This window comes from Dromaius novaehollandiae, chromosome 14 (genome assembly GCF_036370855.1).
Source record: "Dromaius novaehollandiae isolate bDroNov1 chromosome 14, bDroNov1.hap1, whole genome shotgun sequence".
Taxonomy (NCBI): Eukaryota; Metazoa; Chordata; class Aves; order Casuariiformes; family Dromaiidae; genus Dromaius; species Dromaius novaehollandiae.
This window is the reverse complement of record NC_088111.1, coordinates 10,140,560-10,161,479: the sequence shown is the minus strand read 5'-3', so window position 1 is coordinate 10,161,479 and position 20,920 is coordinate 10,140,560. Positions and strand designations below refer to the sequence as shown.

General features: G+C 39.9%; 2 protein-coding genes across 5 annotated transcripts in view; one reads left to right on the top strand and one right to left on the bottom strand.

Annotated features, from left to right (window-relative positions):
* Window positions 1–94: 94 nt before the first annotated feature.
* KNOP1 (lysine rich nucleolar protein 1) lies at window positions 95–11,897 on the bottom strand. 2 transcript variants are annotated; one of them, XM_064520310.1, is made up of 5 exons: window positions 11,753–11,897; window positions 9,039–10,458; window positions 4,127–4,195; window positions 3,540–3,617; window positions 95–1,128 (listed from the first exon to the last, which is right to left on the bottom strand). In XM_064520310.1, exons 1-5 carry the CDS (start codon window positions 11,839–11,841, stop codon window positions 817–819), a joined length of 1,968 nt encoding a protein of 655 aa, XP_064376380.1. In that variant the 5' UTR covers window positions 11,842–11,897; the 3' UTR covers window positions 95–816. The 2 variants fall into 2 exon arrangements, with proteins under 2 accessions (XP_064376380.1, XP_064376381.1); XM_064520311.1 differs by lacking the exon at window positions 11,753–11,897 and adding an exon at window positions 10,555–11,015.
* IQCK (IQ motif containing K) overlaps window positions 11,746–20,920 on the top strand; it is a 47,538-nt gene continuing 38,363 nt past the window's right edge. The window contains exons 1-4 of one of the 3 annotated variants that reach the window (XM_064520314.1): window positions 11,746–11,931; window positions 13,554–13,609; window positions 15,319–15,457; window positions 17,549–17,646. In XM_064520314.1, coding sequence (XP_064376384.1) covers window positions 11,883–11,931; window positions 13,554–13,609; window positions 15,319–15,457; window positions 17,549–17,646 — 342 coding nt within the window. In that variant the 5' untranslated portion in view covers window positions 11,746–11,882. The remainder of the gene's footprint in view (window positions 11,932–13,553; window positions 13,610–15,318; window positions 15,458–17,548; window positions 17,647–20,920) is intronic. The other 2 variants (XM_064520316.1, XM_064520315.1) reach the window with 2 other exon arrangements.

Here is a 20,920-nt window from a genome sequence, read left to right as displayed (position 1 = left end):
AGACTGTTTTGGACTGCTGAATACGTACTGCAAATAAATATGCAACTGCCCCTTTTTTGGTACTCTTAAAAAGCCAATGAAAGCACAGTATATCTGACTGAAAAATCCAAAGGTTAGAAATTTCATTCAAACTGATTTATAATGAAACCCATAAGCACCCTATTAAAACTGTCTTGCCTTCTATAATTCAGCAAATCTAGAAGCATATATTTGGTGCTGCTATCCAGAAAGCATTTATCTTCATTTATCCAGATAAGCGCAACTTTTTGAAAACCAAACTGCCACAGCATACTAAAATGCACAGGATATTCAACAATATGCATCATTGTAACAAATATGCTAATTAAGAATCCACTTTCAGATTAAAAATCCTCCCCTTGTCCAATCTGTAGGTACACCAGTAGCAGTTCTTTGAAGTAAAAAGCCATTGCTTCGCACCACTCACTGAGTGCAAAAATGTGAAAATTCCACCAAATACTAAATTCCATTTGAATCATTAATGTAGCTAATTATGAAATCAGCATCATAAAAAACATTTACCAAGCTGCAACTTGTTGCAGGCTTTGCCCGTGTGTCTTCAGTCTTTGTTGAAGGCTCTCTTGCCTTGTAAAAAGCACTGTAAAGGTTTCAAAAACTTACTGTTCAGCTGAAGTGAAGACCCAGCTCCACAGACACTGTAGTATCCAGTTGAAAACTTGTACTGCAATTACCTCATAAATCAATTTTTAAAAACATTTTGATTTTTTATTTCAAGTAAAAAGGAAAAGCAAAAAAATTTTGCTTGTTGAATTTTAATTCTTTTTATTACTTAAGAGTTTAATCTTCAAGTTTTATAGATCTAGATGTGTATTTGTCTATGTACACTTTTTTGTTGGCAGCAGGTTGGAATCCAAGACCAATTCTTCTGTGTTGCTTCAAGTCCATTGCTTTATCAAATTCCATTTTCAGGGCCTGCTGTAACTTCTCTTCCCCTTCCCTGTTCAGAGCCATGTTCGGTTTGTTCGCAGTCGCTGAGAGATCTTGCATAGACGCAGAGCCCTTTTTAAAACCCCCCATCAGTCTAAGAAACTTCATTCCTTGGTCAGGACTTTGAAAAGCAGCTGTACTCCACTGGCCAAACTTTGTATCCTGTGAAATAAAATTAACACTAAAATTAAATAACACCGAGGCTAAGGAGCACAATGTCTGGCTGTGTAGCTTGAGAACAGAACCAGCTACCAAAACTGAGGCAGGACTGACAGAGCTAGGAAAGAGTCATTCCACTTGCAGTACTTACTGAGGTATGTGATAAAAGGATGACATAACCCTGCATGAGTGCAGCTACATTAACATTTCAGTTCATTTAGCCTGGAGACAGGGTTTAATGCAGCTTCAGAATCTCCCTTCCCTCTGTAGAAATCTGACTTTTCTGCTCTGTGGATAGTATTTAGCTCAAAGAAAGAGCAAGACCTTGCCCAATTATTCCTCTTATTCTAAGACAATTTTCAGACTTAATCATCTGTCTCTTTCACTCTGTCACTTCTTAGAGCTATCTTTTCATTTTCCTGCTGTCTAGTTAGGTAGTTGTTGTCTTCAGCAATGTTTTGTTATGCTAGTTTTGGAGACAGCTTTCCATCTGGTTCATGTGCTTTAAGTAACAATTACGTTCTCATCCCACTAATCACCAATTATATTACAAGGGTGCAAAACTGAGGACACATCCTTAACCAAAAGGATTAAACATAATACTCTTAACCCTCCTGGTCCCTCTCAGTTTGCCATTCATTATCTTTGCTCTTCACTGGTTTCTTTGGACCAGGCCACGCCTTTAGGATTTTCCTTTTGTCTGCATGTATGGGTTCCTGTCTGAGAATACAGATAATAGCTCAAGTAAAATCATAATTCCACCATTTGTGTTTGTGGATAATCCAGAATATATCATATGATTTAAGTAGTTTATGAACTTTTGGCTTACCTAAGAACATGCTTCATTAGCTAAGGATCTTATTTGACTCATAGGCTAGGAGATAGGTAGTCATTTCTAACTGTTTTTGGCAGGACTGCTACACCTCTTTTTCTTTAAAATTGGGGGTGACATTAATGGAAGAATGTTTGATCATTAATTAAACAGACTGAGTTGGCTACATCAAAGGAAAAAAACATGAATTTAGTCTTGCGTTCATTAAGCCTGAAATCCTTCCAACTGAACAGTTGTAGCTTGCATGAAACAGTCATTCCCCCCTAGACAGCCAACATGACACACAGTATGCTACACAATATTGGAGGCAAGCTGTAGCAGGTTTTCTAAGTTACAAAAATGCAGGGCTACAGTATCCTTCAATATCACAGGCTAGAATACTTACTATTAAAAGAAAGTCTTCCATAATGATTTAGTATTTTTACCTTACTCAAAGACAAGCTGCTGTAAAAGCCCTGGTCTCCTACACAGGGGCACACATACACACCCATTTGTTCTCCTCTTGGAATGGGAGAGTGATACCAGCACACATGCAGAAATAACTGCAGCTTTTCAACCCCCCGCCCCTTTGTTTGTTTTTTTTTTTTAAGTAAGTGAACTGCTGGCAATCACTACACAGAGCTTTTGCTGCAGCATTTCCAGCTTACTCTTTGTGAAGCTCATGAAGTAGTTTTCATAGCTTCTATTCTTCAGGGCACCAATAACCAGTAACAGTTCCACATCAGAGAACTGGAATTCCCTGCCAAAGATGTCATTTTTCTCAATGACTTCAGAGCTGGTTAAACAGTTGCAGTTCCAGAGCTCTTGCATAGTCTGCCTCCCACTACACAAATTTACTAAGTTGTTTCTGGCATTTGTCTGAGGTGTATTTCTACTTTCTGTGCATGCTGTCAGTGAATAGTTTTGCAGACAACTAAGCATCTTGACTTATATGTAAAGCTTTCTCTCCTCCCAAATCTCCTTGCTCTGCTAAAGGCTACTGCAACAGTTACAGATACATACTGTAAACCTGTCAGGACACAGGCCGAGTAGGATGCAAATGCAAAGAACAAAGAAGCATCTTTCAAAGAGGTGGAGGGGAGATGTAGAAAGTTGAGAGAGGACTGACTAGGTATTGCATGCATGCACTGTAAGTAGTCATCCTTTCCACCTTTCCAGTGGCATCCCCACTGCTGAATGTCTGCAAATTCTTTCAGATAACAATACGGATAAAATTCAGTGACAGATATATCCATGGTCTAGCATTATTTGTATTTCAGAATAAGCAGAAAATGCTTTTGCAGCAATTCATCTTGGCTTATTCTCCAGAGCAGCCAGAGAAAATGTTGCTTTTCAGGACTGATGATGGGATTTAGAGCACTGCACAATTCCTACTGCAGTTGTAGTTCACTGGTCTGCTCCCAGACTCTCTTGAGATTGCACTAATTTGTTCTATAGCATGACCTTAAATTTACAGTCAGAAGGAAGACTGATATGCCAAGCCACATACGTGATCCGCATACAGAAAAGAGTGCAGTGCATTTTCAGGAAGTAGCTCTGGACACAATATTTTTATCAGATCAAGGTCTCAATTTATACATACCGGTTCCACTTTGGTACTGAAAACCTTAGTTTTGCCAGATTCTCTATCGATTTCTTCTTGCAGAGCCTGCCGTCTCACCTAGCATGCAGAAAAAACAGCAAAAGGGCTTGTCTTCTGCGCATTAATTGACAGTTAATTTAATTCACAGTGAAAACATGAAGGAAGAATAAGATGATTAGATACATTCTGTGTTTTAGAAGGGTAATTAGAAAGTTACATTTTATCCTTTTACATGCTCAACTCCAGAACTATACTTTTGGTAGTGGTATTTTAAATGAACATTTTGCTGTACCAAATATGTTTAATTCTCTAACTGCAGGTAGTAGCTACCCTGAAACTGCCAACAGTGATGAGAGGCAAACAAAGGTGTATTTAACCTAATCATCCAGTTCAAGCCTTCTGACATTCACTGCAGCTATACATTTTGGACTTAGCCCATAGAAGATACAGTACCTTTCCAACAGAGCTCTACCCGGTGCAATTTTGGCACAGACTAACAATAAAGCACAACTCTTTTTGTTACAAATTCTATGCATACCTTAGATGCTGAACTGCTTTATATTTTACAGAATTAAGACAAAGCATACCTTGTCTATATTAATTTCATCACAGTTTCCTTTTTTTTCCTGCACAATAGTTACATCATCCACATGTTCCTGTAAAACAGGAAAAACTTGTATAAATATTATTATCCATTCTATCTGTTAGAATTTACATAGCTATGTCCACAAGCATAAGAACACTGAGCAATGTGGTAGTAGTACTTTTGGGCAAGAAGGAACAGTCAAATCTAAGCTGGAAATGCCAGCTAAACCTGTGCATTTCTTTGCAGAGGTTTTTCTCCAAGAGGGAGAGATATCCACTGAAGGTTTGCAAAATAGAAGTCTGTGGAGGTGTCATCCTTTTTTCATAAAAAGCCTAAGGGACTTTTTAAATGTGTGTGTTAAAAAGGACCTGCCAACATCATCAGAACACACAGTCAACTCTGCAGGCAAGGTCATTTCAAATTAAACAGTTTTACAAAAGTTAAATTTACATGCAAAATGAACAGCAAAAGGAGTGAAAGTAAAAAATAAAATAAAATCTGTAATAAGATAATGCCCCTTCTGAATGCACAGAACAAGCTTGATGAAGTACGTGGGTCCCACTGGCCGCTTCCACTACAAGCAGAACAATCAAAGTGAGCTGCATTGTGCTCAGGACTGCACAAATGCAGAGCAGAAGATGGTCCCCAAGGAGCTTCCAGTCTGGAAAGATAAAGAGTAAGGGGAGAGGCGTGACACTGACACATCCAGTGTCCCCTGCAATGGCATCAAACAGTGAGCAAGCACCACAGCTGAGAGGGAGGAGCGGGAAGATGATACTAGAAACAGAGCAGGTAAAGCAGGAATGGAAGGGGCAGGGCGGCAGGAGGTAAAACAGTGGCAGAGTCCAAGAGGAGCCCATTACTAGTAACTTCCACAAATTGCAGCACTTCAGCAGCTTTTGCTCCCACTGGCTGGAGTTTCTAGCTCATTGCCCTCAACCCTTCTTTTCCAAATCTGTAGTAAGTATAAGATTTTTGGGCATCTGGTATAACAGGATAAGTAATAAGTTCACAATAGTGGTAAATTAGAGCCATAAGCTTTCAACCAGCCTGGAAAAGGTGGTCAAAGGGAAGATCTATTGATGCAGCTAGCACAATAACCCAAGCATGAGATAGCCAAGGAACATTAAGACAAGGAAAAGATTTGTTACATACTTCTGTCAGCAGAAGCTGCTTTTATTCTTTCGAGGGTTTACAGTTTTAAGCAGAGCCATTAGTGATTTAACTCATTTTCCAAAGCTACCTTCTGTTCAGTGATTTTTACATATACCCAAATACATCCACCATCGAAAATTAGGAGAAAAAAATTCTGTCTACAATAAGGAGAGCTCATTCTCTTAACTGAAAAAAGGAATACGCAACTTACTTCTAGATGACCTGGTACTGTCTTTTCAGATCTCTTAAAACAAGTGGAAAAACTGTGGTGACAGGATTCTGCGAACAGCTGCAACAGTGGGTTTGTTTTTTTTTTTTTTTTTTTTTTTTTTAACCTTGAAGGGTAGGTGGCAGACAAGCAAAGAGGATGTGCACCCCCATCCTAGCTAATTCACAGCATGCTACTGGCCTACTGAAGATTATTGAACACCAAGAATTAGCAGGATCAAGCCTCTCCGAGGGTAAGCCAACCTCATCTTCCCCGAACTTCTGAGAAGAACATTAACACATTGCAGGATTATGCTATCTGCAACCAAACAATTTCAAAGAAGTAAACTAAGTTCTGTAGCACAGGAGATACGTCTGCTGTATTTGTCAGTTGATTCTCACTGGACTCTATACCAGTAAGAAATTCCCTTAAATATGAGGCACTCCAGACTTTGTGGTAGCATCTTTGCTACGAAACAAAGCATGCTTTCTTACAAGGGAAAAGAACACTGTATCTGTGGGCTCCCTCTCCTTGCAAGAGTCACCACCTAAGCACAATGCTTGCCATTAAAAAGATTTGTTCATTCTCATAGCTATTTCCTTTTAAAGCGTACAGAAAAACTGTGAGAAGTTCAAGACCCTAGTCTGTTCCCACAGGCATCAGTGGCAGTATTCACTGAAGTGAAAGAGGCCTGAGCCTTGCACGCCCACAGCTGGCATATATTCCCTCCCACATGTACTCTGCGCTGCTGGCCAGATGAATACTTATGCAGGCTGCTGGTATTGTGCTAAAGGTGGTGCAGTCAGACCACCAAAATGAGAGAATACTAGCAATGGCTCAACTAACTATTAGCAAAACATTTTTTGAAACTGTCAGCTGTATTTTCACATCTTAAGAAACCAACTAGAACCCCCCATACAAACCAAGGTTTACTATGTAGTGACTGCAGTAAGATTACTTTTCACACGTAATAAATTCATTGTCAGTGCAATCAGTTCTCAGATACATTCACTTTTTCCACAAATTTCCATACATTACCATAGAACAATCTCAGAGGTATTATTTTACATGTTTTGTATTAGCTATTTTTTTTGTTTTCTCCAGATTATTTCAACCTCCTCCTTACTCTGCTGAGTAATGACATTCAGTGGGACGAATGTGAATCTTTGATATTACGTGAATGAATATCACTCCACTTGTCTACAGAAACCCGCTACTTTGCTTGCTGCAGAAACCCAGGAGAGGATTTTCAAGGAATGCAGCAATAGTTATAACACCTTGTAGACTGGAAAATGTGTCAGCACTGTGACAGAGTTGAAAGCAAGACTGGCATTATCCACAATTTATTCTAGTAATGTCATTTGGCCTAACAAAAACTAGCTTTCTTCAGAACCGATTACCCAGACTTTAAATCCTGAGAATTTCTCTGAAGTAGTTATTATTTATGTATAGAGCTGAATATGGAGAAAAGAAACAAAACATGCATCACCCTACCCCCTTCTCCTCAGTTGTTTGCAAGGCACTTGCTGTGTTTTCCATCATAATTGGTCACCACCATCATGCAATTGTACTTGTCATTCTAAGGCTTATCTTGCCTCCACACACATGTGAGCAGCTGCAAGAATCCAAATAATGTCTAACAGTCTCAACAAGGCAATGTCAATTGAATTAGAAATTATACCTCAGCAATAAAACCACCCTGTCCTTTGAAAGGTCAAAAGGGAAAACCTAAGTAAGGAAGCCCAAGCATCTGCTTACCTAATGATAAGCATACACGCTCCCAACACAAACCTTTGTGGAAATGTCTCCATGAAAGCTGAAGAACCTGTTTATATACTGAAATCTGTATTTAATTATTAGTACTAGACCCCAGAAAGTGTATACATTTCTGCAGAACATGAAGAAACCACGTGAGTGCATAACAAAGCAGAGCACATACTATGAAGTGCTAACAGACTTAGCAAACATTTCTAAGCCTCAGAGGCAATTTAAATGTTAAACCATGTCCCATGAACCTGGCTTTCAGCTTGAATCTAATACACTGATTTTTTTTGGGGGGGGGGGGGGGGAGGAAGAGGGGCTTCTTTAAGCTCTCCACATATCTGGTAGACTGGGTGGTAACCCAGACACCAGCATCTTCTCCAGGAAGGATGGAGGTTTTACCTCTCCACTGCGGAGTTCTGAGCTAGCGGGTGCAAACCTAAGTAGTGAGGCAGCAATTACCACTGCCCGCTCTGTCCCTAGCTTACAAAAATCTCCAGTGATCATTCATTATCTAGTGCCTTTTTCAACATGCTAAGCATTCACAGTTCTCTACCAACACCAACTGGAGCTCAGTTTCTCATTACCTATGCAAATAAAGACAGGCTCCTAATGACTTGCAACCAGCTTTTTTCTGAAAGGTGTTTAAGCATCGAAGGATAGGAACAGATGCCCGTTGAATTTCTGTGTGTCTCACAGCTTAGTTCCCAATGACATCAACATAGGTTAGGCATGTAGGTGCTAACTTCAGACACTTAGCTTTAAAATGTGACACTAAGACTATCACAGAAGAAGGAAGAGAAAATTAAAGAAAACCCACATCTTAATAGTCTAATTTTCAAAAAATTAGAAAGAAGCAGCCCCTGCATTTCAAATCTTTCATTTTTTTTAAAGATCTCAAACAAGCATTTCTGCTTTCTTGTTATTGCACCAATTCCTCTCTGGGTATATTTCACCACAGAAATGGCAATACTCTAAGACTCTTGGACAGGATTGCCTTTAACAGTCAATCAGTCTGGATGTAGTTCCAGTTACTCTGAGTTTCAGTTTACACAGTTCTCAAATATATTTATTTTTGTCTTGTGTACATTTTTTTCATTAAAAATTTGTGTTTGAGTTTTCATTTAGGATGTTCTCTAATACTTTTCTATCAGAATTTATACATCGATGTTTTAGGCCTAGTCTATTTTCTAGGCCTAGGATTTTCTCTAAAGTTTTGTCCAAGTTAGACAGTAAGTTTTGGCTAAATTTCTCTAACACTATGCAGTTCCAGCATCAGCAAAATCTTGAGGGGAAGAGTCTGACACACACACTCAGATGTACTCATGATACCAATATGCTATTAGCTGCTCAGAGTAAATGACATGGTATTAAAATCGGGGCCTATATGAGCATTGCCACTCACTTGGATAAAAGCAACTGTAGGGGAGACAGGAGAGAATTTTTATGACTACAGATACTAGTTTTGATTTTGCACCAATTCCTGCTAGTAGTTATAATACATGATTTATGCATTTTATGTTTTTGCAATTGAAACACTACCTGACTACAGCAGTAGGCACTAAAAAACACTGTTCTGTCTTTCATCACTGCTATAAACTGAAATCGGTAGACTGATCCTGCATGCTGTTTCTCACACCCCAGAGGAGGCCCACCACTCTGCTGACCTAAAACACAACCTAAAGGTCTGAGCCGGCAGAACAGCTCACAAAATAGGAAACTGTCTACCTAAAAATCTTTCAGTTCTTTAGCAGAAGGGTGCAAAGATAGTCTCTTATTTCCTACTTACCGAGGCCTCATTTCCCGTGTTTTCTCTCTTGACCTTTTTCTTTTTTATATTTGCTTTTGAACCCGGTTCTTCAGCAGAATCCCGCTGTACTTTTTTTCTTTTTTTAGTTTTTTTGTCAGAGAGCAGATGATTGTAATTACATAATACCCTTTCTACAACATCCCCTGTGACACATTCAGCTAGCTTGGTTCCACTCTCCTCCTCCTTTTCATTGCTTTCTGGTAGCATTATTTTTTTGCTTTTGGATGTGTTGTCATCACTTATGGCAAATATTGAATCAACTGTTTCCTCCTCCTCTTTTTGAATCTTCTTTTTCTTTTTCTTCTTGGTTACATCATTATTATCCTTGATATTCTTCCTCTGTTTTTTTCCAGAAAGCTCTTCTTCTTCAGACTCAACTTCTTGCTGTGTAGGTAGATACTCATCAGGAACTCTATGACTGTGGTCCTGATTATCTTCACATATTGAAGAGGAAACAATTTTGCTTCTCTTCTTCTTCTTCTTGGTTGTCTCTCTAGAACTTTCAGAGTTCTCAATGTTATCTTCTTCCTCTTTATTCACGAATGTAAACTCCTGGGAATTCTTTCTTTTCCTTTTTCTGAAGTCATTTATTGCAATGTGGCTATCATTAACTCCATGGATATTGTCCTGATTACATGTCAGTGGTAAAATGGAGGCAGGCTTATCTTTTTTCTTTTTCTTCTTCTTTCTCTTCATATAACTCTCCCCATCATTCTGGACAATATCTGTTCCATGGTTTTTGCCAGTAACATCTTTTTCTCGTGACATGTTTTTGTGAGTTTTTTTAAGATCTTTTTTTGATTGTTTTTGTTCACTGTCCTGGTAGTCCTCTAATGCTAAAGAAAAAATGCCTTTCTTCTTTTTTTTCTTAGTTACTTCATCATCCCATTCCAAATTCAAAGCAATGTTCTTCCTGCTTTTCTTGAAAGCAAATTCATTTTCCTGAGTACCATCTGTATGATGATTTGAAAGGCCTACATCACTACTCTGATTATTCTCCCATGATAAGAAGGAATGATGTGGGTCTTTTTTTTTCTTCTTTTTGACAATTTTAGTTTGTTTCTCTGATTCTTCTTGTGGTTCTAAATCCAGATGGCTTTCTACATTCACCAAGCTTTCAGAATGTGCTTCTTCCTGTAATTCAGTGCAAACTTTCTTCTTTTTGTTTTTGCTCTTCTTCGATTTTAATTGGTCTAAACATTCATCCTCTTTTAAACTTTTCTTTTTCCTTCCTTTTGTTTTTGCCTTTGTCTCAAAACAGTCATCATCCTTAGTTTTAATGACACTTTGATCATCTTTCTCAATTTTAATGATAGTCTGGGTCCCGCTGCTTTTCACCTTTTTCTTTTTCTGTGCAGTTTCCTCATGAACTTCTTTTCCCTTTTTCTTTATTATCATTCTGAAAAACACAGTAAAGAAGTTAGTGCACAGCTTTGACAAGATGAAGGAAGTCCTAGTCTATTTGATCTGTCTTTATTCTGAAATCATTCCATACCTCTGATTGTCCCTAGCAGTCTTTTTCCAATTTCACAACATGCTTTCTGTGATGGAGGTAATCAGACCTGCACGCGGCACTGAAAATTCAGCCCACTGCAGTGGTGAAGTGATGATTTTTGTCTTGCTCTTTATTGCTGCCTTGGTAACTCCTAACTTTTTGTGTTTTTGACAGCTAAGCATGACATTTTCACAGAACTATCTACTCTTCAAAGATCTTTCCTAAATCACAATGACACACATGTATAAATACATCAATTGATATCTATAGTTACGATGGGTTTTTTCCCATGTATGAATCACTTTGCATTTATTTACACTGTACTTCTATCATTTTTTTGCCTGCACAGTCAGTATTCCAAGATCCTTTCAAAGGTTTGTGATTACTTTAATTTGCTTCTCTTTGCTATTTCACATCCTTGCTATCCACCTCCTTTGTCAGCACATTTATGCCATGAGCAGGTTACAGCACAGACCCCTTTGGAAATCCTCTGCTAACGCTCCCCCTCCCTGTGCTGGGAAACCTATTTAGTCCTACTTGGTTTCCTTCCTTTCAACCACAGTTAAACCCCGCTAAAACGCCCTGGAAGGGGCCCGGGCACGCCGCAGCACACCCGCCACCAGCAGGCCCGCCCGCGCGGCCCAACGCAGCCCGCAGGTGCGTGAAGCGCCCCCGCCCGCCAGCGCGGCCCGCGCTCGCCCGCCCGGCGCGGGAGGGGGGCGGTTCCCGGCCCTGCCCTGCCGCCGAGGCGGAGGCCCCGCGCCAGCACCGGCTGGGCCTGCTCGGCGCGGCCCCGCTTCCAGCGCGGCCCGGCCCGGGCGCCGCAAGGGGAGGCGGCCAGGGGTGGCGCTCCCAGCGGGTACGGCCCGCCGCCCCCCGCCGCCGCCGCGCGCGGCCCCCGCCCGCACAGCCGCAGCGGCGCCCCCGCATCCGGGGCTCGCCGCTGCGGTGCGGGCCGGGGCTTCCCCGGGGAACCCGCCGCCTCTGCCCGGCCCCGGCCTCCCTCCTCCATGCGGCGGAAGCGGGCCGTGGCGAAGGCCGCTGCGGGCCTGAGTCTCATTAGGCGCCGGGAGCGGCTCCGCCGGGCCGCAGCGCGAAGGGGCCCCCGGGGGGGCGGCGGCGGTGCGGGCTGGGGGAGGGAGAGGGGAAGGAGCTGCCCGGCCGCGGCGGCGGGTGGCGGCCGGGCCCCGCCACTTACCTGCCGCGGCCACGTGCGGCGGCTCCGCCCCGCCCGCGCGCCGACCCGGAAGGGGAACGCGAACGGGAACAGGAACGTGCCCCGCCCATGGCGGCGCCGCGGCGGCGGTTGCCGTGGCGACGCGGGCGCCATGGCGGCAGCCGGGCAGCCGCCGAGCCTGTGGGAGCGCGTGTGCGCAGGTGGGAGCGCGGCCCCGGCCGGGGCGGCCGCGGCTCCCCCCACAGCCCGGGCAGCCCGGGCTCCGCGCCCCGCGGGCGGCTCGCGGCGGCCTCCTCAGTCGTGGGGGGAGGGGCGGCCCCGGACCGGACCGGACCGGACCGGACCGGACCAGGCGGCTCCCCGCGGGGGGGGGCCTGGTGGCGGGCTCCCTTCCGCGTTGGGAAGCGGGAGAGGCGGCGCGGCTGTGTGGAGGTGGCGGCGGCTGCCCCAGGGAGGGTTTGGGGGCGCCTCTCGCGAGGGAGGGCTGCCTCCGCGCCGGTTCTGCTCGTCGGCGGTCCGTGGCCGTCCAGGGTCGCCGTCTCCTCACACAAATGTCTCTGCCTCGCGCGCTGCCAGGAGGGCCGAAAGTACTCGGTTTGTTATACACGTACCGCCGCTGTGTTACGGTGCAGTAACCTGATTCCTAAATGAGTCCAGCAGTGCGGTTTCCTGCGGTAAGGGAACTCCGTTACTGCCGTGTGAAAGCAGAGAGGTGACAGTATTATTGCTGTCATCATGCAAGTTTAATTAATACAGAATCAACGCGCTCGTTTGCAGTCCCTACCGACGGGAGTGTCGGTCTTCTCCCGAGACCTGCGGTGGTGACTGGGACTGCGAGGGACGTCCAGGAAACCGGGAATCCAGCATTGATAGCGCTGTGATGCCCAAATGGTGTTTTCTTTATTTAATAGTTGATAATGCCCTGCAGTAAAGTAGGTACTTCACGTTAAAATGGCCACTTTTAATGTAGGAGTAAAGTTGCTTATTCTAATGTTACTCGACAGAGGCCTCGGTACTGCATACGGAGGCAGTGACGCCAGTAAATCTGATCATTACATTGGTAGAATGATGAGCCTGCTTGTCTGGTCTGCAGGAATCTTCCCCTGTATTGTGTAACCTGCAAGTTTTTCATATCAGATCCATTGTCCTCCTTCTGTAAGAACATGTTAAACTTAGAACGGGGGGATAAATGGTATTATCTGTAGAAATCCTGAAATTTGCATGAACTCTTCACGTAAAATTCTGTTTTGCATGTAATGTGCCCCTGTTTTCCTAAGTTTTCGGTCTGATTTAATTTACAACAAATTCCTCCGTATTTTCTTTGTCTTTTTTTTTTCTTACCCTGATTCACTCAGTAATCTTATGTGGGTCATGTACTGCTTCTGTGTTTTCATTTTTTCCTCTTTGAAAGTGGAGACAGTAATACTTAGCAATGTCCTAGGGATTTAATTGCTTATAGTGGAATCCAAGTCAAAAAGCACTATTAAATACTAGTAAAAAGAATGACTAATTCCATGCAAACATCTGCATTTTACTTACATTAAACTATTTTTAAATATGATTTTGGATAAAAATCTTTTCCTCAAGAAAGGGTTCCTTTATTATTGAGAACCTCAAACTTGACTTAAAGCCAAGGCAGGAGACTTTAAAGTTCACACTTGCTCTAACACATTAGATCCCATGTTAAACAAATATTTAGTGGTCTTTTTGTTGTGTCAGTCCAGAATAAGTAGCTTTAGGAAGCAATGTTTGTGTAGAAGAAAAAAATAAATATTTGTTTTTAAGTCTTTTGGATAAATGCTGTGCTTCTTTTTACTTTCAGAGTATGAAGCAGAACAACCTACCTTTCCAGATGGTTATGAATCAAAGCAAGAATCTGTGAGTGTAGTTGAAGCAAAAAAAAATCTTCACAGGGCTGATTTTAAAAAATTTTCAGTAACCAAATGGGAAAATTAGGTACCAACAGAACAGACTTTCATAAAATTAAATGAAAACAAAACTACACATTGTAAACAACTTCTGTGAATCAACGAATGTGGTATTCCACAAACTATTGCTTTTATTTAAAGCAACTTGGCCAATACTATCCTAAAATTAGACTACCAGCTGTGTTTGGTTTGTGCATCTCACTGTCTTTCTGCTATGACTATCTGCTGTGGCTCTGAAGTATGCAGGGATCTCTTTGCTGTGATGTTGCAAGCAGATTGAGTACTGAAATGTGCAAGAAAGAGGGGTGCAAGCGTAGCAAAAGTTATGCCCCAGTTTCACATATGTGACAGATTATTTAGATATGGCTGTTGAAATCAGCAGAGTTATACCCGTTCAAATTTGTTTTAAGTCTAATTTTGGCCAAATAAATTAATTCTAGAAAAACTCGTTTGGTAGACAGAAGCAATACATTAAACTGGTTTGTCTGTCTCAAAAGTTTTAATTCTTTGTCTCCAGCAATTCTATGAGCAGAGAAATTAATACTTTTGGGCATCAGATACAAAGTTGATTTTCATTTAAACCAGGCATTTTGTAGACATTTTATCTTATTACACCTTATTTAGGTTACTTTATTACATTAAAAGTCAAGATTTTAGAGGTTAAATTGTTTGACAGTTGGTCTGGTTAGACATTTATAATATATCCTGTTTCCCTAAGTGTAACTAGCATCATTACAGGCCCTTATTAAATTAGGTTAGTAAATGCTTCTTGGGGTGTTGACCTGGGCATAATATATTGATCTGTTTGCGCTTCTCATGTCATAATGGAATAATAAACCTTTTCATGTTAGTACTTTTTTTTTCTAATTTCCCAAATGATCTGTTTATGAATCTTGCATATGTTAAAAATGAGTCTATCTGCAGTTGTCAGCATACAGTATACTCTAAGTTTGTGTTCACAGACAGTAAACTGCACCTGTTAGAGAAAGGCAGATACCTCTTACTACGCAAGAATGTAGAACCATTAATTTGCTATGAAAACGTGTTACAATAACTACATGTTAGTTCACTGTCTGTTAAGAGTACTATTCTGGCTCACTGTTACTAAAAACATAGGTAAAATTGTGGACTATGCTTTCTTATGGTATGCGTAACTGTTTCTGTGAGGGGAAACTTAAAATTTAGATTTGCATCTGCTTTTAATTTGTCTCGTTGTGCTTTGTTTAAAAGAAAGGTTATTTTTCTTTAAAAGTTGAGTGACTTCCAAACAATGCAGAAACACACATATAAACTTCTGAGTGGAAAAAATGCTGGTTCAGAAAACATTGCCATTTTTAATTTTCAAAGAGTTACTATTTCTTAGAATGGGTAAAAAATGTATTTTAAATTGTGACATCTCACCGTATTATTTTAAAAACAGCCATGTACCTTCTGTTAGGCTTGGATGTTTTTATTCTGCTGGAAACTGAGAAGTTTATTAAAGTGAAATTCTTTATTTTAAAGTACTTAGAAAACACTGAAATCATTTAATACTTTAATTAGAATTATACATGCATTATTTTTTTACCTGACCTTATAATTTTTTCCTGTTGAATTGGCTACTCTATTTTTTTATAGTTTGGCTTGGAAATGTACGTGAGTTGCATTTATCTTGGACAGGTGTCTTTGGAGGCAGGAATATTGCAGCCATTATGTATGGAACAATTCTACACAGCCTCTGCAGCTAATACTGTTGGCCAGCAGTTCCTTTCCATATGCGAGGCAACTACCTCTTCAGAACCACCTGATCCAAAAACATGTAAGTAAGTGTATATTATCTTGAACCCTGCTGTGATTATTTTTCTTGCATTTGACAAGGATTTGTCATTTTAAAGTATTAACAGCTACAACACTTTTTCATAAGTGGAATTTGCATGATTAGTCCCCTAGTTCTTTAAACAGGGAGCCAACTTGGTCCCTTTGTCAATGGAAAAAAGCTCAAATGAGATGGTACACACATTAGAAATCAGTAGCGGTGTCTTGCAGTTAAAATAATTCTGTTCTCTTATAAGTGGCTTTTTATTTAGCCACTTAGAGAAAGAAAAGCGTTTTTTCCTCTAATTTAATAATGCCAGACTAAGATCAATAGACTAAATATATAATTGAGTCTGAAAACTACTTTCAAAATATTATCCTTGTATATCTGATCACAAATTAGAATGGAAACAGCCTCTCAAGTTCTATTTTTCCCTTTTTATCAGCCTCTGTACTTCAAAAAATTCACCAAGTAGCAATGTACTTTTCTTTCAACCCTCCTTATGTCTTTCATTCCTCACTTTTTGCCATCACTTCTCATTCTGTATTTATTTTCTTCTCTGCCATTCATTCTTGCTTATTAGGAATTCCTATTGTTAGTTAGAAGGAGTGTTACCCTTGGCTTTTATATATATAGCCTTCTTCCAATTATTTTCTGGCAGTGTATGAACCAATTAAAGGTATGAAGCAGAGAATAAATTCCATGTTTCAGTTGTGTTCTGCCAGAAGAGAAACCTTTTGTAACTGAATCTTTATGTACTGCAGTAAGACCTGAATGCTTACTGCAGGGGCAGGCGGTCTGACTTTAAACTGAGGACAGCATTTCAGCTAATAAGCCATCCCTTCTTGTCTAAGATCTGAAGAATTTTTGTTAGTCTTTTAAGATTTCTAAAGGTATAGCAAGTCTGTAGAGTGGACTATGATGTTGAGACTCCTTAGCTAGCAGTGGTGACCTAACCTGGTATGTTGACGTGGTGTAGTGTAGCACATTTCCAGAGATACCAACTGAGTACGTCTGTGTTTGTTCCCCAGTCCTCCCAAGCTAACAAGTTCTGTTTTGTTCACCTTCTGAGGGAATTACTCTTGTGGCTTCATCTGGTGTCATGCTCCCTCTGATGCGGTCTCTCTGGCTCAGTAAACTTGAGTTTCTCCATGTATGGTGTCTTCAACAGAAGGGATAGAAGGATCCTCCACTTAACCTAGTTTATAAGTTTGTAATGAAAGGTGTTGTTAGGGAAGATGGAGATGTGGGGAAAGCTGGGAAGGAAATTGAACTTGAGTCTCTCTTTTGGGCATGTGTTTAACCATTAGGCTATGTATAGAACATGAGCAATATCACCGCTGTTTTTTGGTGAAGGTGACTGCAGCTGCTTTCTTTGGTGTGGAACTCGGTGCTGTCAGTGCGTGTTAGCATACTCTTAAGTATGGCAAGTAGACTTGAATGTAGGGGCAGTGTAGTCAAAAATAGAGAGGTGCCAACTTAGACATCCCTGCCAAGGTGGCAAAATTGCGTATATAGAGTAATATTCAAATTTCCTGAGGAATTGGCATGTAGAAAATAACTATGAGAAGGAAATCAGGGCATCACTGAAATACAGTCTTTGTTTTTTCCTCCCTCTAGAAATTCAGTTTTATGACCAACTATATTACTGCAGTGTGTAAAGGATGTGAATATAGATACCAAAAGTAGTTTAGCTGTAACAGTACAAGAATTCAGTGCAGGCTAATTTACTTTTCTTCCTGACAGGGTAAACTGGTCCACATTGCTTCTCACTTCTGTAGCTGAACTGCTTCTGATGCCTGAGTTAACTAATTTAAAACTAAGCCTGACATCTCTGAGGCACACTGTAGTTGTTGGGGCACACTGCAGTGTTGATGTACCTTTAGTTTGAAATTTACTCAAGTTTATGTTTTCTTGGCTGAAGAAAAATGAAGACAGATCTGTAGCTGTATCTAAATCGAAAGAATCTGTTCCTGGTTCAAGCTGAGATGGTCCTGATAACTGATATTTGTTTCGGTTTACGTTATTTGATGTTTGTCTTTTTGTGAAATCTAAGTGCTTACCTGTAAGTAAAGACTGTACTGTTTTACCCAGGTTCTCCTCGAGAATACTTAGAGTATTACATATTTCCAATACTTTTACCTGGAATGGCTGAACTCCTACATCAAGCAAAGAAGGAGAAGTGTTTTGAGGTTAGTTCTTAGTTTTCAATTCAAATCATGGGCAGGAAATTAGAGCTTTTTATTTCACAGGCTGTATTTCATTATTTGGTCTTTCACAGGAAAGCCAACCACAATAATACAAAATAACATATCGTGTTGTTTTAGAACAAGTCAGTCCTGAATGTTCTTTTTTTCCGTAATTTAGAACAGACTGCATACTACACACACTTGATCAATATGACAGTCTCTAAGTCACACCAAGTCTTCCGTAAAAATCCAGTTGTATCTAGCCTAAATAGTGTATTTCAGAGAAACAGTACTCCTTTCAGATTATTGCACATTGCTCATTTAAAGAGAGTGAAGCAGAGAGCTTGAATTTTACTTACTACAATTTACTACATTACTCAATTATTTTACCTAGGCTGGCATCCTAAAATATATATTTTTTTGTATTTCAGCTTTTTAAATGCTAAATTTAGCTTTTTAAATGTAAAATTCCATTTAAGTGGAAGGTAAAGTATTTAGCATAATGAGCTTATAAAGACAGTATTTTCTTATCTTTATTTGCTACATATACGTATATATTTGTATCTGTGTGTGTGTAAACATGTATGTAGTAAGAGACTCCTCATTGTATGTTGGAATGTTTAAAAATACATTAGAACTGGTTCAAAGTTAAGCTGATTGTATCATCACAGTCTAACACACAGACTCCCAGCAATAGATTAGGAACTGGGAGTTGTGGGGTCTTTCATCATTTCTGCCATTTTCTCCAACCATGGAAGTAATTTTTCTTCTATTTCTTTCCTACCTTTTGTCTTTCTTCAACACTTTTCAGTGTAAAACTTCCCTATATCTTTATGTCTGCATCTGAGCCCCATCTTACTTGCAGTATCATAATATAAATAGCAATTAATATAAATAGCAGTAATTTTGGTATATGTGATACCTATCTGAGGAATGTAGTCTGGGCTTTGGGGGTTATAGACGAGAATGACTGTTAGATGAGGAAGACTTTGTGTTACTAGTGGATTATTATTCATGTCTTGATCTACCTCCACTCCTGCTACTGACAGTGACCTCCTTTTGTATGCCATCTGAATGTAGGCCTGCGTATATGTGATAACAGACACTGTGAAACAATTCATAAAAATTACATGTGCACTGTTTGCCACTATCCTGGGCATGCCTGGGCACAGCCAAAAATACACAAAACTTTGAATGCTTGAATGGACATCCCAAACTTGGCTTTCAGATTCAGATCTGTACTTTTAATAACAGTAGGTTAGTACGAACCTTGCAAAAACTTAGCAAAAATGGATGTGTCTGAAAGCCGATTGGCTTATAGATTTATAGATTTTATATTATATGACATATATATATATTTATAATCTGTCATTAATACTGTGAAATAGGAAAGTGGTTAATCTGCATGTCGTTATGGAATGGCAGGTCTGTACATCATTCCTGCCATCACATTTATATTATCTATCCAAGAATGGATTGAACATATATATTATTCATCACACTTTTAATGAAATGTATATCGATTCTATTTTTTTTTAAAGGAAGCACATCTCTTTTAATAGAAAAAGGCATATCTTAAAGTTGTCTTAAAATACAGTCCTTAATAGGTCTTAAATACTGCTGAAGAATAAGACGCAATAAAGCAGTACTTAATAAAAAAAAATGAGATTTCTTAGAAATATTTCAGTTTCAAACTCAGCACAAATCTGAGCTTACTTTGTGTATTTTTAGTCCAAGATAGTTTTGTAAAGATTCAGTACCTTGTGGTATATAGTTTAGGAAGTATGTGTTCTGAAAATAGATTTTGTTTATGGATCTGTATGTGTTGTTTTATAATAAATTAGTAAAAATCAAATGCGAAGTTTAAACATTTTTTTTTCCAATATTTGGAAACTTCATAAAACTAAGCACATCTTATCAAAAAAGGCACTAAGTGATTTTTGCCGTTAAAGGGAGAAATGTCAGGCTACTAGGGAATTAAGTTCTTATGTCACTTTATGTCAGATGATTGTTTTCCACTATGACATAATTTCTTCCTCTTTTGAAATAATAACTAGTAAAACAATAGCTCTTCATTCCTGACAGACAAGGGAATATTTGTGTTATTTTCTATTGCTGTCCAGGTGCTTAATAGTTGGATGTTCTGTTTCCTTATTTGACTGAAATATGTAAACTCTAATTATACTTTTGATTCATAACAAATGTATTGTTCTGTATAGGTTAGAAGAAAAGATCGTGGCCCAATTTGCATTAAAATACTTAGAGTAATGACTGGAACTGATTTTTATGATCAAACACAGAGCCCTTGGAAACCCCAGAGAAAGTTAGGGACAGGGAAAAAGAATCTTCTGATGAACACATTGGAAGATAGCTTCAAAAAATAGGAGAACTGAGAGAAGAAATACTCATGGAATTCGTGAGAGAACAAGAAAGGAACATGATGAATTGTGATTAAGGTCACTGAAATCATGAAGGATGAGAACAGAATACTGGGTTTGAATTTTGGTTAGACTCTAGTTGTTAAAGCCTGTCAAGGTCAACTCCAATAGAATAAAGCAGTAGAAGATAGATTGAAGAGGCCCTGGAAGAAAGGTAGGAACAGCAAAAGTGGTTGCCATGTGTGTTCCCTGAGCCTGGGAGCAGAAGGAGAGAACAGCAAGGGGGAATGAAGGGTGGGTTTTTGATAAGAGAAGAGGGCCCTAATTTTTGTGTTTTGAAGGGGAATAAAGAAGAATGAGAAGAGAGTGAAAAATTAAGTAAAGGAGTTTAATTAGAAATTGAAATTGGGGTAAAGGAGATCGGGTGATAGGTCCAACAGAGGAATTCAAGGAAGAGAGCAGACAAGACACATTCATCTCTGGTAAGGAAGAGCTGTGGAATGAGAAGGGAAAGTCAGGAAAGGGAAAAGGCTATGCTGAATGTAGTCATTTGCGTAGGAAAGATATCTGCAAGATCTTACCTGAAAAGTGATATAGAACTATAGGAATGTAAACAGTTAATTTAAAACAGTCCCTTTTGCATTATGTAGTGCATTTGAAGAATCTGAAATGCAAAAGCCTTAAAAACAACCAGCTGCTAGATATATTTGCAGACTTCAGGCTGACATAAATATGAGAACAATGTGTAGAAGCTTCATTTTTAAATTAGAGATGAAAGAAGCCTATCAGGTCACCCAGTGTATTCCCTTGCTGAAGCAGGGTTTTTTCCCCCTACCATAAGTTTTCCTGTGCTTTATCCTATGTACTGTCAAGTGTCTGAACGGAAAAGACTCTTTTCT

Bases quoted from the DNA above. Each gene is read 5' to 3' on its own strand.
- KNOP1 (XM_064520310.1), bottom strand. From the start codon at position 11,841: ATGGGCGGGGCACGTTCCTGTTCCCGTTCGCGTTCCCCTTCCGGGTCG. The intron at 3,618-4,126 runs GTATGCTTTGTC...TCTGCATGCTAG, and splicing joins ATGAAATTAATATAGACAAG to GTGAGACGGCAGGCTCTGCA. The intron at 1,129-3,539 runs GTATGTATAAAT...TTTATTTCACAG, and splicing joins TCAGTACCAAAGTGGAACCG to GATACAAAGTTTGGCCAGTG.